The 22,510-nt window shown below is 38.7% G+C and overlaps 1 protein-coding gene across 2 annotated transcripts in view; it reads left to right on the top strand.

The window, feature by feature from the left end:
- Nucleotides 1–901: 901 nt before the first annotated feature.
- RASGEF1B (RasGEF domain family member 1B) overlaps nucleotides 902–22,510 on the top strand; it is a 45,108-nt gene continuing 23,499 nt past the window's right edge. The window contains exons 1-4 of one of the 2 annotated variants that reach the window (XM_001362167.4): nucleotides 902–1,410; nucleotides 17,625–17,807; nucleotides 20,390–20,512; nucleotides 21,260–21,397. In XM_001362167.4, the coding sequence (XP_001362204.2) occupies nucleotides 17,631–17,807; nucleotides 20,390–20,512; nucleotides 21,260–21,397 (438 nt within the window). In that variant the 5' untranslated portion in view covers nucleotides 902–1,410; nucleotides 17,625–17,630. The remainder of the gene's footprint in view (nucleotides 1,411–17,624; nucleotides 17,808–20,389; nucleotides 20,513–21,259; nucleotides 21,398–22,510) is intronic. The other variant, XM_056803260.1, reaches the window with a different exon arrangement.

Here is a 22,510-nt window from a genome sequence, read left to right on the forward strand (position 1 = left end):
TTCTGATGAAGAACACATGTAATACCCAGTGGAATTCTGCGTGGGGTAGGGTGGGAATAGGAGAGGGAGAGATAGAACATGATTCTTGAAACCAAAGAATAATGTTCTAAATTGACTAAATAAAATAAAATAAAAAGAAAATTATGGTAATGTAATGTCATTGGGCTATAAGAAATGATATTTCAGAGGCAACTGCGAAGACCTAGATGAAATGATTTGAGCACAACCAAAACAATTTATACCATAACTGCACTGGTGAGGAAACCAATTTTGAAACACTCTGGAACGCTGATCAACGCAAAAGAATGACGATGAAACAGGCCTCCTGCCCGAGAGGGGATGAACTTAAGAAATGCAGAAAGGGTTGTACATTGTCCGACATCGCTAATGTGGAAATTTCCGTTGCCAAACTAGGAAAAGACCTTTACAGATTTAGAAGGGGGGGAGGGGGGGGGAGAGACATTGTTCAGTTGGGAAGGTCAGATTTATTTTTTAAAAGTTGTTACGTGAAAAAAAAATTAAAAAAAGGAAAAGTTCAAGGAAACTAATCCTCTGATTCCCAGCTATGCTACTAGATACTGTGTTACTAGTCGAGCAGGTAGCTGTGGAGCAGCTCTACAGCTTTTTGGGTACACCCAGGCCAGCAACAACAGCCGGAGTCAGGTACATGCAAGAGGAAGTGCCCATCGTCACTAGCAGACCGCACAGAAAAGGAATGGCTTTCGGGACACAGCAGCTCTCCAGCCCAGCCCTCAGCACCCCGGATGGATCCTGGTCTCCCCGCCCGCTCCGACGCTAGGACAGGGCAACAGCCAGTACCTTTGTGGGGCGGGGGGAGGGGTGGTAAGAGGAGCTCCCTCCATTGGTTCGGCTCGGCCATGGGGCGGGAAGGGGCGGGGTGAGCCACTGAGCTACCGGAAAGGGGGTGTGTGTGCGCGCCGAGAGTCCGCGGGGTCGTGGACAGTCTGGCACCTCTGGCACAGAGACTCTCAGCTTGTCCACCTCCGCGCGTTGTTGTCTGGATCCTAGACTTTGAGTGCCGGCAGCTCGCGGTAGCCAGGTGCCCCGGGGCCTCGGCTCGGTACAGGTCGTTCCTCTTTCCCCCGAGAGAGAGAGACAGAAACCGGAGGAAGCACCTCCTGTGCTGATCGCTCTGGCTGGTTGCTGCGTCCCCGGAGCTGGTACCTATGGACTCTGGCTTCTGAGATTGCGGCTACTTGAGGTTGTTCGCCAGGACTGAGACGGAGGTCGAGAAAGGCGCAGCAAAGAACTAGGCTGATTTTTCCCTGGTGAAGAGCTTCACGTCCCTTCCCCTAAGCAAAGCCATTCCAAAGGGAGCTAGTGAGCCCGCGGACTGCCTCGGAAACAGGCTGCTGCTAGTGGGAAGGATTGAGTCACCTGGTGCTTGAGGTTGGTTCAGCTCCATCTATCTGGGTTATTTCCCCATCCCAACAGGTGCCAGGGGCTGCTGGTGTGGATCTGAACTAGAGAGAATGCAGCTTTCTGGAGTTTACTACTTTGATGGAATCTTCCCCTTTGGGTCTCTGTGACATCTGCAAATGTTTTTGTTTTGCACGACCTCCTCTCCTCTCCACTCCTCACCTATCCTCTCTTCCCTCCCCCCACCCCCTCAGCACCGCTGCCTACCACCCTCTTTCTTTCTTCTCGATGGGTGGTTGTTTTGGTCTGATTGGCAGGTGAGCCTAGTGCTATTATCTGGTAAGACGACTAACGAGGAAAACTGAGAGATAGTGGAGAGCGGTAGAAGTTGGAGCTGAGGGGAGAGCTTCCTTTCTGTTTAGTGCTCATCCCAAGGATTTACTATTTATTTTGTCCATCGGTGCTTTTCGTTTACGATTTCAGAGGTGGGGGTAGGGGGGGATCAGTTCAAAGCATCCATCTCTGATTATATCTCACTCATGGATCGAGCTGTTTGAGGTAATGTCATGCGCCCCTAACATGGGCTTACCTCATAGTTTTGAACAGAAACCAGTCCTTACACACACACCCCACATTTTACTCATGAGGAAACTAAGGTAACTTAGTGCCTCGCCCAAGCTCACGCAGGTAGTAAATATCGAGGTGGAATTTGAACCAAAGTCATTCCAGGGCTATCTTCTTGCCACCCCAACTCCCAGTGCCTGGTGAAGAGAGTCTGGAATGCTAGTAGAAATAGGTCTTGACTGAGCAAACAATGTAAACTATGGCTGATATCGGGCAGAGAAAAGAAATGGGACCCTGGGCCACATGAGGAGTCCTTCCAACCTCTGAGACCTAAACTAGGTGAGCTCAGGTGAACTGCAGCCTGGTCGTCTATGAAGACCAGTGATTTCAACTGTATGGTCTTAAGTGCCCAGAGCAGGTCCAAGGAGAGGGGAAGAGAGGGCAAGGAGCTGAGTCGCATGCCCACCTCCACAGCCTTCACTAGCACCTGCACAGTACACTTACTATCTTTGGATAAGTGTTCTGTAGAATCCTAGTTTCCAAGGAATCTTGTCTCCACTACGACGTTTGTATGAGCTGAACCACACTATCAGGTTCGCCTTTGGAGTCTGATGCTTTTTCAACAAATAATTGTTCCTACCTCCACCAAAATAGTGCTTAGTGCAAATCATGTGATGGTCACACTAAATCGGAAACTAGGGGAAGTTGGACTGTAGTGCTATTTGCATGCTGAGAAACAGGAAATATTCTCACTTGACATAAAATACTGGAGAAAATGACAAGTAAAAATGTGATTTACAAGTTCATGGAATCAGTGTTGGAAGGAAGCCCAAAGGTCCTCAATCCAAGGCACTACCCTATCCTAGTGTTTAGGCTCTAGACCAGTGGTTCCCAACCTTTCTAATGCTGTGACCCCGCAATACAGTTCCCCATGTTGCGGGGACCCCAAACCAAAAAATTATTTTGGTGGCTACATCAAAACTGTAATTTTGCTACAGTTATGATTCGGAATGTAAATACCTGATATGAATTATGTATTCTCATTGCTACAAATCAAACATAATTTAAACATAGTGATTAATCACAAAAACAATATTTAATTATATGTTGAGAAATATTAATCCAGCAGGAGGCAACCTGAGTACTGGGGCAGGAGGTAAGTCCTGCCTGGGGAGGGGATCCTAAGATGCTGCCTTCTTCTTCCTGTTGGCTCCCTCCAGCTCGAGGTGAGGCTTCACTTTGTTACTTAGCCCAGTTATCTGCTCCAGGAGTTATCTGCTCCAGGACTCATCTGCTCCAGGACTCGTTCTTAACCCCTCTGGAGCCAGCGCTGGAGTGTTCTCTCTGGGTCTCTGTTTGAGTCCAGTCTCCAGGCAACAGGGTAAATCCATCACCCCTCATAGGGGGAGGGCTGCTGATAAGTAACTAATATTAGTACAATGTGCAGGCAGCAGGGTCCCCGTTCTTTCCGAAATCTTGCTGTAAAGTAGCGCGATTTCTCAACGACTAAAGCCATCGGAAATATGTATTTTCGGATGGCTTTCAGCTAACCCTGTGTTTTGATCGTTCGACCCCGGCCGGGGTCGCAACCCACAGGTTGAGAACCGCTGCTCTAGACCCCCATCTCAGAGGGTACCTATTCTTTTCTGGAAAGTTCTATTTCAAAATACATCTACAATGGACTTGAATTTTAGAAGCACTTGCTGCAGCAACTTATGAAATGAAAATGAAAGGTTGAATCTGGCAATTTTTGACACATTGGAAGGGGCTGCGTCATTATAGGGTGTCTTCCTTTCAATTGGGCCAATGAAAAGATATGCAGCAAGTTCCAAATTGTAAGCTCTGTTACTGCAGGGTGCTGTTTAAAATTTAAGCTTCATTTATTTTTAGCAGGCAGTCACTAAAGAAAAGTTTTTTTTAATTGATTTAAGCAAATGTTTTCTTTCATAGTCTTATGACCTTTACTTTAGATTATGTAGTAAAGATCGGGAAAGTGGTCATTGATCTGTCCACATCTTATTTTCTTTCCCTTGGATTTGGTGACATCTCTAGTCCATAAATTCTGTAGCTTCATTGGATTTCTGTTCATTCAGGGCTGGTTTTCATGGCATTTACCTTTGCTACATTTTTTTTCTATGCCCTTTCCTGTTTTAACCACTGCTCCAATTAGAATGTCATGGTGCACATATTCCCATCATAATTACAAAAGGTATTAAGCTTCATTGGAATGACAGGTACTATATGTGGTTTAGAAAAAAAATACAAAGAAATAGGATCTGTAAGAGTTTATGCTGCTTGGGATGATAAGCAAAATGCTTATTAACATGACCCCCCAAAAGGGAGGGAAAAAACCTCTTACTGAAAATACAAAATATTCAAATTGACAAGAGGGAAAAATAGCACAAGGTGATGTGCCTAGCTTTCATAGGAGCCTAGTTGTCAGGTAAGATGGAGAAGAAATACGGATACCCTGATCTAATGAGATTTCTCACCGAAAATGGAATTTGAACTACCAGAAAAGAAAAGTGCTGGATAGAAGAGGGTATTGGACCTTCCTTATAAGAGGGTGGAGGCGGAGAAGGAATGAATAATAATTATAATGGCTCTCCTTTTGTCTGGGCGTTTACATTTTTTATAAAGCACTTTCCTCACGATAACACTTTGCAGAGGTGAGTGGTTCACTCTTCACTGTTGGGGAAGCTCAGAGGACACTTTGGAATGGATCTGCAAGCTCCTAAGTGACCCAGCAGCTAAGTTTCAGAGCTGCTTCTCCCAGAATCTGATTCCAAATTCAGTGCCCTTACCACTAGAATGGAAAGTCTAGCATAAACATCCCCTAATTAGGGCTTTAGGGAAGAGGGACCCTGCTGTAACTTGATCCAGAGTGTAATGAATGGGAGGCCATTGTAGAAGTGTTGGCTGGTTGTTTGGCTTTTGGTGGGGTTTTAGTTAAATCCTGTCTGTTTTATTTGTTTTTAAATCATGACCCTTCATATAATTATAATAGATGAATCCCTGACTCTCCTCTTTCCTCTCTCCCTGACAGACCTCACAAACATTTAAAGATAAAAAAATAATAAATAGGAATGATGGAGATGGGGAGAGAGTATCATGCTGACTGAGAGAATCAGGCCACCTGACTTTGGAGCCTGGTCAATCAAGCAAGCCATCCAGAAACATTAGCCACTCACTAATTATGTGAATTTGGGTGCAATTTCAATTTTTACTCTCCTCTGAAAAATAAGAGATGTTGGACTAGATTATATAGGCCCTCCTGACTTTCTGATCCTATGAACCATTTTTCTGACTGCCATACACTTAGAGGACTATGAGGTAGAAACTAAAATGAAGGGCTTAGGGAACCCTGATTTGTTCTGGAGAACGAAGAGAAGGGAAGGAGAATTGGAATATACAGATGTCCAATGACTTTATAAATGCATTGTTTGTTTTAATTTTAAATGAATGGGAGGGAACAGAGAAAGAAATATGTTAATATTTGGATAAGAAAATTAAATATATTAATGGCATACAAAACTTTGAAAACATTCCCTTTTCTTAGCTGTCTTCCCCATCCCTGCATCTCCATTTTTCATTCTGTAAATACATTTAAAGAGCAAAGAGCAGGTTCTTTGGAACCTAATTTTATTTTGGTTTCTGACATCTAGGAAACACTTAACTTGAGATACCCTTCAGAAGACTATCCCAAATTCTTTGTTTTCAGCTTTATGTTGCTAATCTACTTCATTGATCTCCAGTATTTGGATATTATGCAACTGTTCCATGTAAAACATTATATTGTTTAAAATGTGTCAGAATCAGACTTCATTTGGCAAAGCATCCCTTTGAGTGCTCTTTTGGAAAGGAAAAATGTGTGATTTTGTAAAAATTTTATTGAATGTGTGAGAGCATAAAATTTAAAGGAGAGTAAGCAAGAAAAATTAATCTTTTAATCCAAGAACCTTGTTTGGAGGATGCATTTTAAACCGGTTTCTCAGTGTTCTGTCACTGTAGTAACTGTTACATAATACAGTGTAAATAGAAAATTCCACCTGCCACCAAAAACTATTACTGAATTTTGTTTTCCTGTTTTGATGAATAGTCTTTAGAGAGCATTTGTATTATCAAAGGATATCATCATTGTGTTTATTTTTTCTACTTAACAATTTTGGCTTAAACCTTTCACTGGCTTTGTTTGCTACTTAAAATACTTGGATCTGTTTTAAAAATCAGAAGATAAGTTATTCTCCTGAGAAGCTGGAATATTCCACTCTTATAAAAGATGGGAATCCAATGAGAACCAAGGGTAGAAACTGTCCTCACCCAGTGTACTTTCCAAACAGTCTATCATGTGATTTAATCCTTTCATAAATATTCCTCAAGGGCACAGAAGCCAATTTACAAAACATTTTATTTAGAGATATGATTGCTTGTTTTTTGCTTTTCTAATCAGCATGTTGCAACAGTGAAACTCAACCTTTTGAAACCATAAAGAGGGAAGAGGGAAGCTCGCCTAGTGAAGGAGTCTAGGTACTGCAATAAATATGCTTTTGTTTTTTTAATTATATTTTAATTTTTTCCAGATTACACGTGGATACAGTTTTCAATAATTCTTTTTTTGGTCACTTTGTGATCCATATTCTCTTTCTTTCTCCCATCACCACTCCTTCCCCAAGATAGCAGGTACTATGACATAGTTGGTACACATAAATACAATTACTATTTCCATGTTCATGTTGTGAAAGAAGATATGTCTTACACTAGAGAAAGTATTCATGGAGGAAATAAAGTGAAGAATGGTGTACTTCAATTTGCATTCAGATTCCATCAGTTCCTTCAACTGCAGCAGTGAATAGCTTTTTTTGTCATGAGTCCCTTGCATTTCTGCAGTTGATCACCATACATTATTGCTGTTATTGTATATAATGTTCTCCTGGTTCTGCTCGCTTCACTTTACATCACATTATATAAGTCTTTTAGGGTTTTTTTTTCCATTTTCATTCATTTCTTATGACACAATAGTATTCCATTACAATTATACACCACAACTTGTTCACTCAGTCCCAATTGATAGACATCCTTTTAAACAGAAAGTAAAAGTTGAGAGAGAGTAAGAGAGAGAGGGAGGGAGAGAAATTTGACTTTCAGTTTTAATTCCCCTGATGAAAATGAAAATAAGCCATTTTAAAGCAGCATTCAGTATATCCCTCATTGAAGATAAAGATGAACAGAGGCAAAAAGGGAGTATAACTGGGAAGAAAATTCACACAGCAACATCATTTTGGTACTTCAATAGATATGTGATCTCATTGATATCAAAACAGCAAGCATTTCATTAAGCATCTACTATGTGTTAAACACTTAAGATACAAAGGCTGCCCTTGGTCCAGGGAGCTCACAGTATAAAAGGGGCAGCAACATGCAAACAACTATTTAGAAAGAAGATCTAGAGAGTGCAAACTGAGGGTAGTTTCAGAAAGAAGGCACTAAAATTAAGAACTGGGAAAGGCTTCTTTCTTTTTCACCCAATAATAGCAACTAACTTTTATTAAGCATCTACTATTTGTCCAGCACTGTGCTAAGTGCTTTACAATTATTATCTCATTTAATCCTCCCAACAACCCCAGGAGGAGTGCTCTTATTATTCCTATTTTATAGACGAGTTAAACAGAAGTTAAGTGACTTGGTTCAGCATGGGAAAGATTTTTTTTTTATTGTTTTCTGTTTTTATTTTTTTCACTGCAGTCATTTATGTCTTCTGTGATCCAATGAATTCTTCACATTTCTCATTTCTTACAGCACAGTAATATCACTTTACATTTATGTACCACAATATAATTTATTCTCCAATTAGTGGGGATCTCCATTTTCCCTTTTCTTTGCTACTACAAAAAAAATTAATGCTATAAATATTTAGTATATATACTTTCTTCATACTTGGGTTACATAACTAGCCATGGATTATCTAGGTCAAAGGATGTGAGCATTTTAGTCATTTTTCCTTGCAAATTTTACATTGCTTTGCATTATAATTAGATTCAAACATTTGCCAACTCTATTAGTGTGTCTTCCTTGCCCACAACTCCAACACTAACTATATCTAAATTTTATCATCTTTGTCAATTTCCTGGGTGTGAAGTGAAAATTCATAGTTGTTCTGGTTCCCATTTCTTGCATTATTACTGATGTGGGTCAATCTTTCATGTGCTTAGTGGCAGTGATTTTGTTTGTACAAAAGCTTTTCAAGTTTATGTAATCAAAAAGTATCTATTTTATCCTTTGTGAATGCCTTTATCTGCTTCCTTTTTAAAAAATTCATCTTTATTCTCATGCAAAACACTATATTGGTCATTGTTGTAAGAGCAAACTAATACATAACCAAAACCCTGAAAGAAAACCATAAATATAGTGATGTGGAAAATGGCTCTGACAGTTCTTTCTCTGGAGAGAAAGAACCTCCTTCATAAGTCTTTCAGGATTGTCCCAAATCATTGCATTGCTAAAAGTAGCCAAGTTTTCACAAAACTTTCTAGCTTTTTCTGGACTCATCTTGCTCATCTTGTTTATCATTTCTTATAGCACATTAGTATTGCATCACCAACATGTACACAATTTGTTCATCTATTCCCGAACTGATGAATATCCCCTCAATTTCCAAATCTTTACCACTACAAAAAGAGCTGCTATTTTTGTACAAGTAGGTCCTTTTCCCTTTTTTATTATCTCTTTGGGATATAGACCCAGTAGTGGTATTATCAAATCAAAGGGTATGCACAGTATTATATTCCTTTGGGCATGGCTCCAAATTGCTCTCCAGAATGGTTGGATCAGTTCACAACTCCACCAGCAATGTATTAGTGTCTCAATTTTGTCACATCACCTCCAACATTTAATATCAAGTTCTTTTGCTGTCATATTGGTCAATCTGATAGGTGTGAGGTGGTACCTTGGGGTTGTTTTAATTTGCATTTTTCTATTTAACAGTGATTTAGAACATTTTTCATGAGATTATTGATGGCTTTGATTTCTTCACCTGAAAATTGTTCATATACTTTGACCATTTGTCAATTGGAGGAATGAGTTGAATTCTCATAAATTTGATTTGGTTCTCTATAAATGTGAGAAATTAGACCTTTATCACAAATATTTGTTATAAACATTTTTTCTCAGTTTGTTGTTTCCCTTCTAATCTTAGTTATATTAGTTCTGTTTGTACAAAAACAAGTTAATGTAATCAAAAGTATTCACTTTACATCTTATAATATTCTCTATCTCTTGTTTGGTCATAAACTCTTCCATGGGCTAGATTTCTTGCTGAAATTTGTCAATTACAACACATCTTTGCTTTTCCAGCTATTCATTTTATGCCCTATTACTCTCATAGCCCTATTCCTCTGGTCAGTTTTCCACAGTCTGCCCACAATGCCCAAAAAAGATTAGTTTGGAACTCTTGGCATCATGCTGATAGCAAAGGGCTAGCTGCTGGTTTTCCCTGTCTCCATCCACATGACCAGATTGCTTCTTTTCCTGGTAATATATTCCCTCACCTCCTTTAAACTAATCCTATTCAGAATATAACAGACTTCTTATGCCCATCATGGACTTCTCCATTGCCCTTTAAGCAACCTTAAGTTTCAGTCTGTCCAAGACAGATGTCTGAAAAAAAGAGCCTAAATAGCTATACTACTTATAAAAGAAGAGACCTATTTATTATTCTTCCCTAAGCCATGAAACCCCACCCTCTCCAAGTATATAGTCCTTTTGGAATCTAGCCAGGGAATTAGAAGTCACTAATTCCAGGATATTAGATCTGATTTCTTTCACAAAACAAATATACTTTCAAAGTTCATCTGTCAAATAGAAATAGTTTTTTTTTTAGAAACATTCCTTATAGGTTGTAAGAATCAAGGAACATAACATATCTAAAGTACTTTATAAAGTTTAAAGTATTATATAAATATTGGCTTTTAATATTATTAGGTGGTTACAGCCTTTTCAGTTTTTACTGAAAAGACTGAGGCTCTTTGAAAGAAACTCCTTCAACCTTTCTTCTCCAAACATCTAATGACTTCACCCATTCTCCTGCCTTTGTCTTAAAGTAAGAAATATGCCTTCTCCTTTATAATCCTTTTCTACATATGCCCTCATCTCTCCTCTCACTCGTATATCTTCCATCTGGCCATTTCTCCTGGTTTCTTTTGATGTGCCTCAAGCATTCAATTCTTAAAATTAAAAAATTAAAAAACTTCCTGTGGCCCATTAGCCTCAACTACTACTCTCTTTTTTCTCTTTCATGGTCATTTAATTCTTGAGAAAGTTGTTTATATTTGCTATTTCAACTTCCTCACTGGTGACCTTTGAGAAAGCATGAATGGAAGGGGGAAAAACACTGTCCAACTGCCTACTAAAGACCATCTTCCCTAGGTAGCAGAACATGAAATATGATGCCCAAGATAGGTGTCTCCTTGAAATCAAACTTTTCCCCCTTGGGAGTGGGGAGGGATGATGATCCACTCAGCTTTGAACTTCTGCTCTGGGCAACCTAGCTATCTTAATTGGTGGGTGATAGAAACCTCACCTACCTAGTTGGGCCCAGACCATTCTTCACATCCAACCCACTACGCTTCGTATCCATCTACCCTGGATATCATATTTCCTGCTCTATCACATAGGGAAGATATTAGTACCTGGTCCTTAGTAGGTTCTAGGTTAAGTGGGTCTTTTTTTCTTCCATTCTTTCTCAAAGGTCACTGGTGATGTAATCATCCAATTCAAAGCCTTTTCAGACCTCATCCACAGAGCTGGAAAGGACCAAGATGTCCATAGGAAGGAAAATGACTACTAATTATCTAATCCAAATGGCCCCTTTTGATGAGTGTTCAGCTTCTTACTATGAATTTAGTATTCAGCATTTATGGGGGGACAGGAACAAAGGGAAATAAATATTCATTTTTTACTTAGTGAACAGAAATTCCTGCCCTTAATACATTTAGTATTTTATTCTCTACAGAATTTGACACAATAAACTACCCTTTTTTTTAATCTCTTACTTTTTCCTTAGTTTCAGAGATACCTCCATTTTCCTGGAGTTTGTTGTTTGTTTTAACCTCCATGTGTTCATTCTTCCTACTGACTCATTGATTCCTTGCTGATTTCTCAAGGTGGGTATTCCCCATGAATGACTTTCCTTCTGTTCTAATCTTTCTCACTTGGTAATTTCATTTACTACTACATTACCTGACAGGTCTGTGCATTTTCCAAAATTTTATCTCTTAACTTCAGCCTCTTCAGGGTTCCAGACTTATACCTCCAAATGTTTAAAGCACATCTCCATCAGTTTTAACCAGTAGTCAGTTAGTAACATCTTCATACACAAAGATATCTTGATATCACTCAAATATAGTGGTTGTTTCAATTAGTGCTCATTGAGGCTTTTCAGATTAACACATTTAGAAAAGGAAAAGAGGGCTAGATTAGAAAATTATAAACATATTATAGTAAAGGGATTTGGAAATTGATTCCTGCTATGCTAATGACTTAGTGACCTTAAGAAACATTAGGTAAAGAATTTTACTTTTCCAGGACCTCATTTTCCTTACCTGAGTAATGAAGAAAGGAAGACTAACATAGTTATGGAGCACATTGAGGTTTATAAAAGCTTTTTTTCAGTACACTGTTTTGAGGTAGATAATGTAAGTATTATCCATATTCATATCTATTAGAAATGGCATTTGAACTCAGGTCTTCTAACTCCAAGTCCCTGGGATATTGCTGCTAATCCTCCTTGAGCCAGCATCTCATCAGAATGAATGCTCTCTGTGGTTCCTTACAACACTGATATTATATGACTAAAGAAAGTACATGCAAGCCATTAAGAGATATGTTGAATCAACCCCCATTTTTCTGCTTTCCTCATTCTCTTTTTCCAATTTGAGTCGCCACCTGAAACCTCCTCCTTTTCTTTCTTGACTGCACCTGCTTGATCATAAATAACATCTTAGCCAGTGATTTAGTAGAAGACAGCTTTTCATCTTGTTCTTTTAGCTTGTCTGAAGCCATTAGGCATGCCTTTCCCATCAATCTGTCCTTTGAACCACAAAAAGTTTGCTTCCATCACTCCTGAGTCAATCAGGCTGAACCTGGCAAAAGAGGGTACAGGAAGGTCACAGTCTATTATCTCTAAATTAGTTGCCCCTCTGAGATATTGTATCTTGCCAAAGCAAGGAATTTCTTAGCTAAGTTTACCCTATTGCTAGTAAGAAGGACAATTGTTTTTATTTACCAACAGGAGAGTTTTATAGGAAAACCTGACTAGAAAAGCCAGACATGTCAACTGATGCAAAAACAAAAAACTAATTTTACTTTGAAATAAAAATCTTCATACTTCCACCTCTATTTTCTTAGCCTCATGGATTGGGGGGTGGGGGGTGTGAGGAGGTGTGGGGGTGTGGACTCGCTTTCTCTCTGTCTCTTTCTCTCTGTCTCTCTTTCTAGATATGCATATATATGTGTATATATATATATATCTTTGAATTAACGTGGTAGCTTGGTCTTTTGAGATATTAAAAACAGACTTTCTGTTGTTCATTTTTTGATGTCCTAGCTCTCCTTTGCAATCTGTTGAAGTCTGGGGACCTTTTCTCATAATCATGTTTTTGAATATATAAAATTCATAGGATGACAAAGGAGACCAGTTTTATTGAAATAAAGATGTAATTTTTTTCCACTTATCCAAGGTGGCCTCTCTGGAATCTTATCCATGAATCCCAGGTTGAAAACCCTCCAATTAGATCTATATTTCTCTTGTTCTGAGAATCCATTTATCCCATGTTGTATTCTTGTCCACTGCCTCTGTTTTAAAGTACTATTTGAAATCAGTAATGTTAATGTTTTAAAAATATTATTAGGTTTGCTTCCATTTAATAATACATATAAGTTTTAATATCTTCGTTCAAAGGGCAATTAATTCAGTGTTTCTCTTTTTTGAACTCTATTCAACAAACCTCTCGACTTGGAGACTTGGCATGTCTCATTGTTGGATAGGAACATGTCTTGGCACCACAGGTTTTAGTGAATTTATTATCATTGCCTTTATTAACATTCTACCTTACAAACGCTCTGGAAATGTGAACAGCTAGTACTCAGTTCCGTTGGGGTTGTATTCCCTGCCCAATTCCTGGAAAACAAGTGTCCTCTGAGCCCTTGGGTATGTTCTTTTTTCTGTTGGTGTAGGCTGTCTTTGAACTTAGAGATGGGTGGGAGGAAGGGAGGGTAGAGATGGGAAAATTGTTTCTTTCTTTTCACTATGTTCCCAATGAAGATAAACTAGATACAGGCTTTAGTAGCTTAAAACTACACTGAAACTTTTGAAAAACAGGTACTATGAACATTAAAGTTTGACTAAATCACATGTTAACATAGGGTTTTGCGGGCTGACTTGTGAAATTAAAAACAAGTAGCTTTGGTAAAATGGGCTCAGGGTTTTAAGTTGTTTACAAACTTTTGGAACACAATCCATTTGTTTGTAAGTCACATGGGTACTAAATGTACAAGAACTAGCTTCTAGGGGTGTCCCACTGAAAGTCATTTGAATGAAACTATCATCTTTTGTTATTTGTACAGGAAAAATTCTCATTTTTTTTCTACAAAAGTAGGTAAGTATCAAACTATTATGGAAAATGAGTATTTAACTTGCTACTTTGAGCCAATCTTTGAAACTAGGAATTCTTAAACTGGGGTCCACAAATTCCTTGGAGCTTCATGAATTTATTTTAGGAAATATATGAACTCAAAACTTTTAATATATTGATAACTAGGTCTGAACAACAACGTATTTAAATATAATTGTTTCCTTTATAATCCTATTATTTTATGCATTTAAAAACATTCTTCTTAGAAGGTGTTCATAGACTTTACCAGGCTACCAAAGCTATGACCCAAAAAAAGTTAGGAATCCCCCATCCAGTTTAAGAGGTCAGATTTTTTTACTGCAGGGAGGGAAGAGGAATTAAAGAAATTTTTACTGAGGATTTGCCAAAGTTAGGAAAGGAATTAGCAGTATTGAAGGTGGATTGGGGTAGAGAGGGATAGTAAACTAAGAGATTTAAGTGTTGAAGAACAGAATCCACAAGTTACAAGAGATAGTGAAGGAAAGGAATCTGGGCCATGGGGATACTTTGTTCTTTGAAGACACACCCTGGAGACTAGAGAAAGTAACCAAAGTAGTCTTAAGAATAGATCCGTGCTGACTTGAGAAATTGAACCACAAACACAGGCCAACATACAAGATTTTTCCAGGGGAACACACCCCAGGAAAAGCCAGACCAGACTCCCCCATGGCTATATTACTATAAAATGAAGAGGTCTTATCTCACTATCCTTATTTACCTTCTTGTCACCACATGCTATCAAAGCTCTGATTGTGCCAACACTAAGGAAAGAAAGTACCAGCCAGAGAGACAGAGAATAGAGGAAATCAAAACACATGGGGAAAGGTTTCCAAAAAACTTGCTTATTGTGTCTGACTCTTTCTGACCCCATTTGAGATTTTCTTGACAAAGGTCCTGGTGTTTGCCAGTTTCCTTTTCTAGCTCATTTTACAGATGAGGAAACTGAGGCAAACAGGGTGAAAGGACCTGCCCCAGGTAACATAGCTGATAAATGTCTGAGCCTAGATTTGAATTCAGGAAGATGAGGCTTCTGGACTTCAGGCCCAGCACTCTATCCACTCTACCTCACTGTTCTAGTAGCCTGGCCCTTTCACAAAGTAGAAACTCCTGTAAGGACACATTCACTAGTGGAAGAAGGGGACCAGCAGGGTAGAGGGATGTTCCAGGTGAGAAGGTAGCTGAGTCATGGTGGTAAAGTTCAGGATTGTCTATGGATAAGAAAACTCCCTAGAGATCTTCAAACATAGGCCAAATAAACACTTTATGTTTGCGTTAAACTAGAAGGGATCTGAGATCCTTTCCAAGTCTTCAATTCTATGATTTGCAACTATAAATATCTGGTTATTAATAACAATTAAGGTTTAAAGCCATCAGAATGTGGCTCCGTGGATAGAAAGCCGTACTTAGAGATAAGAGATTCAAATCTGGTCTCAGATACTTCCCAGCTGTGTGATCCTGGGCAAGTCACTGAACCCCAGCTGCCTACCCTTACCTCTCTTCTGCCTTGGAATCTATTCTTAGTATTGGTTCTAAGATGGAAGGTAAGGGTTGGGGGAAAAAAATCTGATGGCAAATATAGGTAAGAATAGATTCTACCAATGACTGTAGAGAAGAAACAGAGATCTCTTGTAACCTTTACTAAATCTTCTGGATATCACTCCCTTTGGGCCAGTTTCCTAGTTCTTTGAGTTTCTCAGAATGAGAGCAATATTTCTCAGATTACTTTTAAAAGAGAAGACAGAAAGGACCACAAGAGTCAATGTCTTGATTCAGTGTATAAGGTTATTAGCCTGTGTACAGGCTAACTTCCAGAGCTAGAAGGCGCTTTCTCACCTTAGTATTCTTATTCCTAGAATTTATCCTTTCCTTCCAAATCCAGAGCAAATACTTCCTTGGACATGAGGCTTTTCCTAATCCACTCCCCTCTCCCAAGCCCCCAGCTGCTAGCATTTCCACTGAAATTGTTTTTATTTTGTATTTAATAGCTGGTGTATGATACTGTACATATATCATGGAGCTGTTACATAATAGCTGTAACAAATGCTACTGTTTATATAGTGCATAAGATAACAGTATCAAAAAGCTTTCAGATAGTGCTTGGCCCATAATAGGTCTTACTTCATAAATGCTTTTGGATTGATCAGGATCTGAACTGACTTTTCTTGAAGACATAGAATATGCCTGAATATTTGATCCTTTGGTCATTGGTGCGTACCAATACCTCATATACCCGGAGATTTGAACAGAAAAAGAGAATTCTGATTTTTGACATTATATACTGTTCACAACAAAGTTATTTAGATGGTGGGGGCCACATATAAATATATGTGAGATCCACAGACTCATCTGCATTCCCTCCGAAGGGTTCATGCCAAGATTTCAGAATCTATGAACCTGAGTTGGGAAAATAGGACATCTTTATTTTCACTAACCTTGGGTTTCCTTTATAATCCCATGTGCTTTATTTTATACATTTAAAAACATTATTTTGAGAAGGACTCTATGGGCCTCCCCAGAGTGCCAAAGTGGGGCCTGGAACACAAAAAAAGGTTAAGAACCTTTGGTCTAAGGGCAGCATTTGTGTTCTTTGAATTCCTTGCGGTTTCTAATCCTTCAGCTGTTATAATCATCCCCAGCTGTCCCAACAATGATGACCCGGGCCATGCCACCTCCATGTGGAGAAATTCTCAGCAATGGCTTGCCTCCTGTCGGTAGTTGGTTGTCTCCTGTGAAGTTTCTTCCTAGCCTCAGTTAAAAGAGCTTAATATTTGGTCTCTCTTTCCTCTCTTGCCTCATTTTTGTAAAAGAAAAAGTATATGGCCTGATCCTGAGGGACTTTTCATCTGCTCGTTTGGCCACAGAAGAAAAACTCTTGGCCTGGCCTTCCTCTGCCCTGGCACATGGTTTCATCATTCTATGTTCTCTACCACCCTCCGCCCTCATTTTCTCCTCTGTAAGGAATCCAGCTCCACTTGAACAGATGCAAGGAGTGAATTTTCAAAGTCTCTTGACTTTTCTCCATTTTGATGCAAATTGTTTTTGGCCTCTTGAAAGGAGTCCTTAGTACAGGTTGTATTATCCCTGGAGCAGTGGCCCTTCTCTCTCCCCTGCCCCCCCCCCTTGGCCCTGTCTGTCTTAGCTCCAGAGGACAGCTTTCCCTGCATTGTTTACCTACTCAATCTCCCCTGAGCCTTGTGCCGTTTTGAATGTGTCCATTGTCCAAGCCTGCTGCCAGGAGCAGAGTCTGTGCTCTCTTTAGGCCTGGCATTATGTCCTAGGAGTCTAACTAATAACTTAATAGCCTCTAATTCGCACTGAGCTCACTCTGAAAAGTGCTTTGTGAGTTTCCAGGCTCACAGATGGAGAGAAGCTACTTATCTCCAAGATGTCACATTACTACTTGTGCCTAAAATAAGATGCCTTTCTAGACTGGTGTTGACTGAGGATTGGGGCTTTTAAGAGAGTTTCTTCCCAATAGGATTTGACACAAAGGAGGGAAAATCAGCAGCATCTGGTCTTCCAATGAAGAACAGAGTCATTAAATCTTTTCACTGCTAGGCATGTAGCATCTGCCCCACTGCAGGCATGGACAAATTAATTTTCTTAACTTACTTTTTGTTGCGAACAAATTTGCCCAAGCAAATAGAAGCAGAGAGGATCATCTTAATTGATTTTTTTAAAGTATTGAGCTTCATGGCTGGGAATAGACATTTAAATTGGCATTTGTTCCTTTGGGTTAAATAAACTTTTTTTATTTGATTTGGTGAACTTCAGTTACTAAGGGCATTTATGTGTAAATTTGCTTTTTTAAAAAAATAAACTAAAGAGAAAGAAACCTGCCTTGTTGCAGTCTCTTATCAAACTTAAAACACATCTTTTAGAAGTGTTTTCTCAACAAAAAAAAAAAGTGTTTTCTCCTTCCCTCTCACTATTCAATCTGTTCAAAGGATTCCCCGTTTCTCTTTGCATCACATTACATGGTTGTTTTCTTTCCTTCTCTCTATTTGCCTTCAGGAAAACATGCCTCAGACTCCTCCCTTTGCCATAATGTTTGACAGCAGTGGTTATAACCGGCCCTTGTATCTGTCCAAAGAAGATAGCTATGAAGGATTATATTACCAGGACAATAATTTACTATCAGGATCCCTGGAAGCCCTCATCCAGCATTTAGTACCCAGCATAGATTATTATCCTGATGTAAGTATCTAAATGCCTCTTCCCTTCCTCCCCTCCCCCAAAGATGGAACTATATAGAAAATATTTCACTGGTGTCATAGAATCTCTATCCCTATGACTAAGAATTATGCTTATTGAGAATACACATTAACACTTAATAATCTAATTCAGTATCTTAAAGCCAAGTTGGTTGGTAATATAGGTATTTGACTTAATTTTTAATGGCATTATTAGTGAAATTATTTATTCAAAAAATATTCATTTTTATCCCTCCTACCTCCCTCTACCAGCAAGAAAGAAACAAAGAATCCTTGACTCACAAAAGTATAATAAAGCAAAAGATTGCCCTCATGGGTCACATCCCCAAATAGTCTTATTCTGGATATTAGTCCTATCATCTCACTGTTACAAGGTTTTGATCATAAAAGTGGTCAATGCTCTTAAGTCTTGCAAGACAATTAATTTTTATAATATCACTGAGATGACATAAAGTGTTCTGGTTTTGTTCATTTCATTGTCTCAGTTCATTTGAGTCCTACCATGTCACTTTGAAGCTGTCTTTTCCCTCATTTTTCTAGCATTGCAAAATTTTCACAATTTAGCTATCTATCAAAGACCTATTTCAAAGCCTATCAAAGACCCCTATTTCTGTTGTAGTAGACTCTTATTTTTTAAAAACAATCAAACAAAAAAAAACCCTCTTACCTTCCATCTTAGAATAATACTATGCATTGATTCCAAGGCAAAAGAGCAATAAGGGCTAGACAGTGAGGGTTATATGACTTACTCGGGGTTATACCCCTAGTGTCTGCAGCCAAATATGAACTCAGGATCTCCCATCTCTATGCCCAACTGTCACTCAATGAGTCACCTACCTGACTGGTAGTGAAAAATTCTACTGAAAAATTCAATGGGTTTTTTTAAGAAAGGTTAAAATCAGTAATTTTATTATCTAGGCTGATAGTTCATGCTCATTTAAAATAAGAAGCAAAATATGGAAGTGCACAAGAATTGGAAGATCCAAATTTTATATTAGGAAAACATTAGGTAGGCCCAGTGGAATCAATCTCTCCAACAATTGGCAGGTTCATTACTTTTTTATTTGAAGCATTTAATCACAGGTCAAAATCATCATAGACCAGTGATGATGAGGCACAGGAGAGAAGACAGCTCACAGAGTGCTCTCTGTGGGGACTCAGCTGCCTTCCCCCCAACCATCCCACCCCAGAATTCATCACTAGAAAGGCAGTGGGACTCAGGCAGAATTGCTCCCTTCCCCCTCACCATCATGCCTGATGACATAAAATGTGATAATTTTTTTTTAACCCTTACCTTCCGCCTTGGAATCAATACTGTGTATTGGTTCCAAGGCACAAGAGTGTTAAGGGCTAGGCAATGGGAGTCAAGTGACTTGCCCAGGGTCACACAGCTGGGAAGTGTCTGAGGTCAAATTTGAACCCATGACCTCCCATCTCTAGCCCTGGCTCTCAATCCACTGAGCTACCCAGCTGCCCCCAAAATGTAATAATTCTTGATAGAGATTCAGTGAAAAGAATTGCTTTCTTTCTACTGTAATGACTATTGTTAAACTATGTGTTTAAGTGATTTCTTATAAAGTGTTTTCAGAAATAATACCACCTTGTTAGTTATAATCAAAAATAAGAGGATTTCTTGTTCTATTTGTTGAGTATTTATGAGCTGCGTGGGGAAAAATTAAACTATGGGGCTTGGGGTTCATTAGAATTCTGAAAGGACTGTAATAAACAGTCCTTGACTCATTGCTGGCTTCTCAGGAGGCAAGGAGTTTAGGGCAAAGTATATAGTAGTATATTGTACTCAAAGTTTTTAGTTCTTGAGCAAACAGATTACTTGAAAAAAAGCACTTGAAAGTGCTTTTAAATGTTCTGACTCAAATACCCCTTTCAACGTGCTGCTCAGAGGGTGGGTTGTTTTTTCTTAAATTTGCGTGGAGTTAACGTAAGTGGTTATAGAAAAAGCTCATGACGCATCTTAGGTTGGATTTGTCTTTGAGACAAATTGAGTGACTCTAGGGCAATGGATGAGATATCACCTTGCCCATTCTCACTGATTTTCAAGACCAAGTACAAATGTAAGCTGAACAATCTTAGGAACCAAGCTATACCTCAACTTTCCTCTCCTTCTTAAACAGAATGAGGATTCAAGAATTTATTAATAACCTACTATATACCAGGCACTGGGGCTACAAAAATAAAACTTTTCTTGTTTACCTGAACCCACATAACTATGTAGGGAGAAAGAAAAATGATTGCTTAAACATAGTCCTTGAGGTATGTTTTGAACCAATTTAGCTGTAATAGAACACTTAATTCCATCCTACACACTGATTCCAACTTTGACTCTATAGTTAAAAATATGAATACATCTACATTATAATTTTAATAATATGTTATATCATTCATATTACATTATAATAATTCATTCACATTAGAATACAATATTGTATATAAAGTTAATATTGAATTCATGATAAATGATATACATGGAAGGAGACATTTTAGCAGGAACATGAACCTAGGATTCATATGAATTTGTACTTACATTTTTCTTTCTCTTGCCCACAGAGAACATATATATTTACCTTCTTACTCAGTTCTCGTTTGTTCATGCATCCTTTTGAGCTAATGGCCAAGGTTTGCCATTTGTGCATTGAGCACCAGAGGTTGAGTGATCCCAGTTTGGACAAGGTAAGGATAAAATATGAAAATGTAAATTCAGTTTTGTTACTAAGTCCAGTTATTTCATAATCTGGCTAGTTCTTGAGCTGAATAAACATATCCTCGGGTCTATTAAAAGCAAATATTGTCTCATTTGATCCTTACAACAACCTAGGGAGTAGGTGCTTCCATTACTCCCATTTTACAGATGAGAAAACTGAGGTCACAGTGAGTAACTTACCCAGGTCACACAGCTAGGAAGTGTCTGAAGCTGCATCTGGACTGAAGTATTTCTGGCTCTGGACCCAACACTATCTACTGTTCCACCTAGATCCCCCAAATTAAGTTAAAATGATTTAAATAGTATTTTATGTAATTAATAATTCTTTATAATAGTCTCGTTAGGTAGGTATTACAGAAATGTTTGTCCCATTTCACAGATGAGAAAGCTATCTTGTCCAATCATACAGCTAGTAAAAGACAGAAATTAAACTCAACTTGGGTACTTAGACTTGAAATCCAGTGTCCATTCTACCACATTGTAACAATTATAGGGAATGGTATAGAGACCCAAAAAATGCCTTAAATTATTATTGGTGTACCCCCTTAATGTGATAATCCATTTATTAGCACTTTAGGAAGGGGACCGTGGAAGTGTAGACACACTCTAATTTTTGTTTCCTCTTCCTTATATTCCCAGTCAACTTATATGTGATTATTCCTTAGGAGTATCCTCTGGTGGCAAATAATGATATGGTTTTCCTTTTTTCTTTCTAGAGCCAAATTAGAAAAATCGCACCCAAAATTCTTCAGCTCCTAACAGAATGGACGGAGACATTTCCATATGATTTTCGAGATGAAAGAATGATGAGGAATTTGAAAGACCTCACCCATCGAATAGCCAGTGGCGAGGAGGTTGGTGACCCCAGTTTGTTCATTTAGCCCATCTATGTCAGAGGCATATGAGATTTTGTGGGAACTGGGCAATAAGGTATAGGACAAATTTTCAGTATGAGCATTTGCTTCTCAGGGGCTTGAATTACTGTTTTATTGTCTAGACTTAAGAAAGTGAAGGAGAAAATATTAATAATGAAAATTAAAATAAAAAGTGTGTTATGTATACATCCTTCCCATCCCTATCCTGAACTGATTGTTAATATTTACCAGCACACCCCTGGATCTAGACCCATGTTGGCAAACCTGTGGCACACATGCTAGAAGGGCTGTTCCCTTTCCCCCCTCCACATGTAGCTGAGGACATTTCTCATATCATCCATCTCTCTGCCCAGCAGCCCAATGGGAGTCCTTCCTCCCTCCTCTGTCACATGTAATGTGAGGATTGCAGTTTGGGCACTCTCTAAAGGTCTAGACTTTATAGGTTGAGTGTTTGCTCTCTGACACTCATTTCTTACTTAGCTTTTTTTTTTTTAAATAAACCCTTACCTTCTGTCTTAGAATCAATATCATGAATTAGTTCCAAGACAAAAAAGTAGTAAGGGTTAGGCACTGGGGGTCAAGTGAATTGCCCAGGGTCACACAACTAGAAAGTGTCTGAAGCCAGATTTGAACCCAGGTCCTTCTACATCCAGACCTGACTCTATCCACTGAGCCATCTAGCTATTCCCCTTGCTTTCTTTTGAACAAGATTTGTAATATGTCTGAGTTCTGCCTTTTATATTCAGTGGAAGATGATTACTTAAGATGGGATTGAACCTTCAATTTCATTGGCATAGGGAACTTCTTAGTGAGGAAATTCCTTCTATCATTACAAGTTGGCACCTTCTCTATAATTTAAACTATTTTAAATTAGCCTAAAGTCCTAAAAGGTTGTCATTTAGTCAAAAAACATATATTAAGTCCTTATTACATGCCAGGCACTGTGCCTTAGTACTAGTAATACAAAAAATGGTAAAAGGCACAATCCCTGCCCTGAAGGAGCTGATATACCAATATGGGAGAGTGGGGGGCATGGTATAAATAACTAGGTACACATAGGATACAGAGAGAGTATATGAAAGGTAATCAATC

Source organism: Monodelphis domestica, chromosome 6 (genome assembly GCF_027887165.1).
Source record: "Monodelphis domestica isolate mMonDom1 chromosome 6, mMonDom1.pri, whole genome shotgun sequence".
NCBI lineage: Eukaryota > Metazoa > Chordata > Mammalia > Didelphimorphia > Didelphidae > Monodelphis > Monodelphis domestica.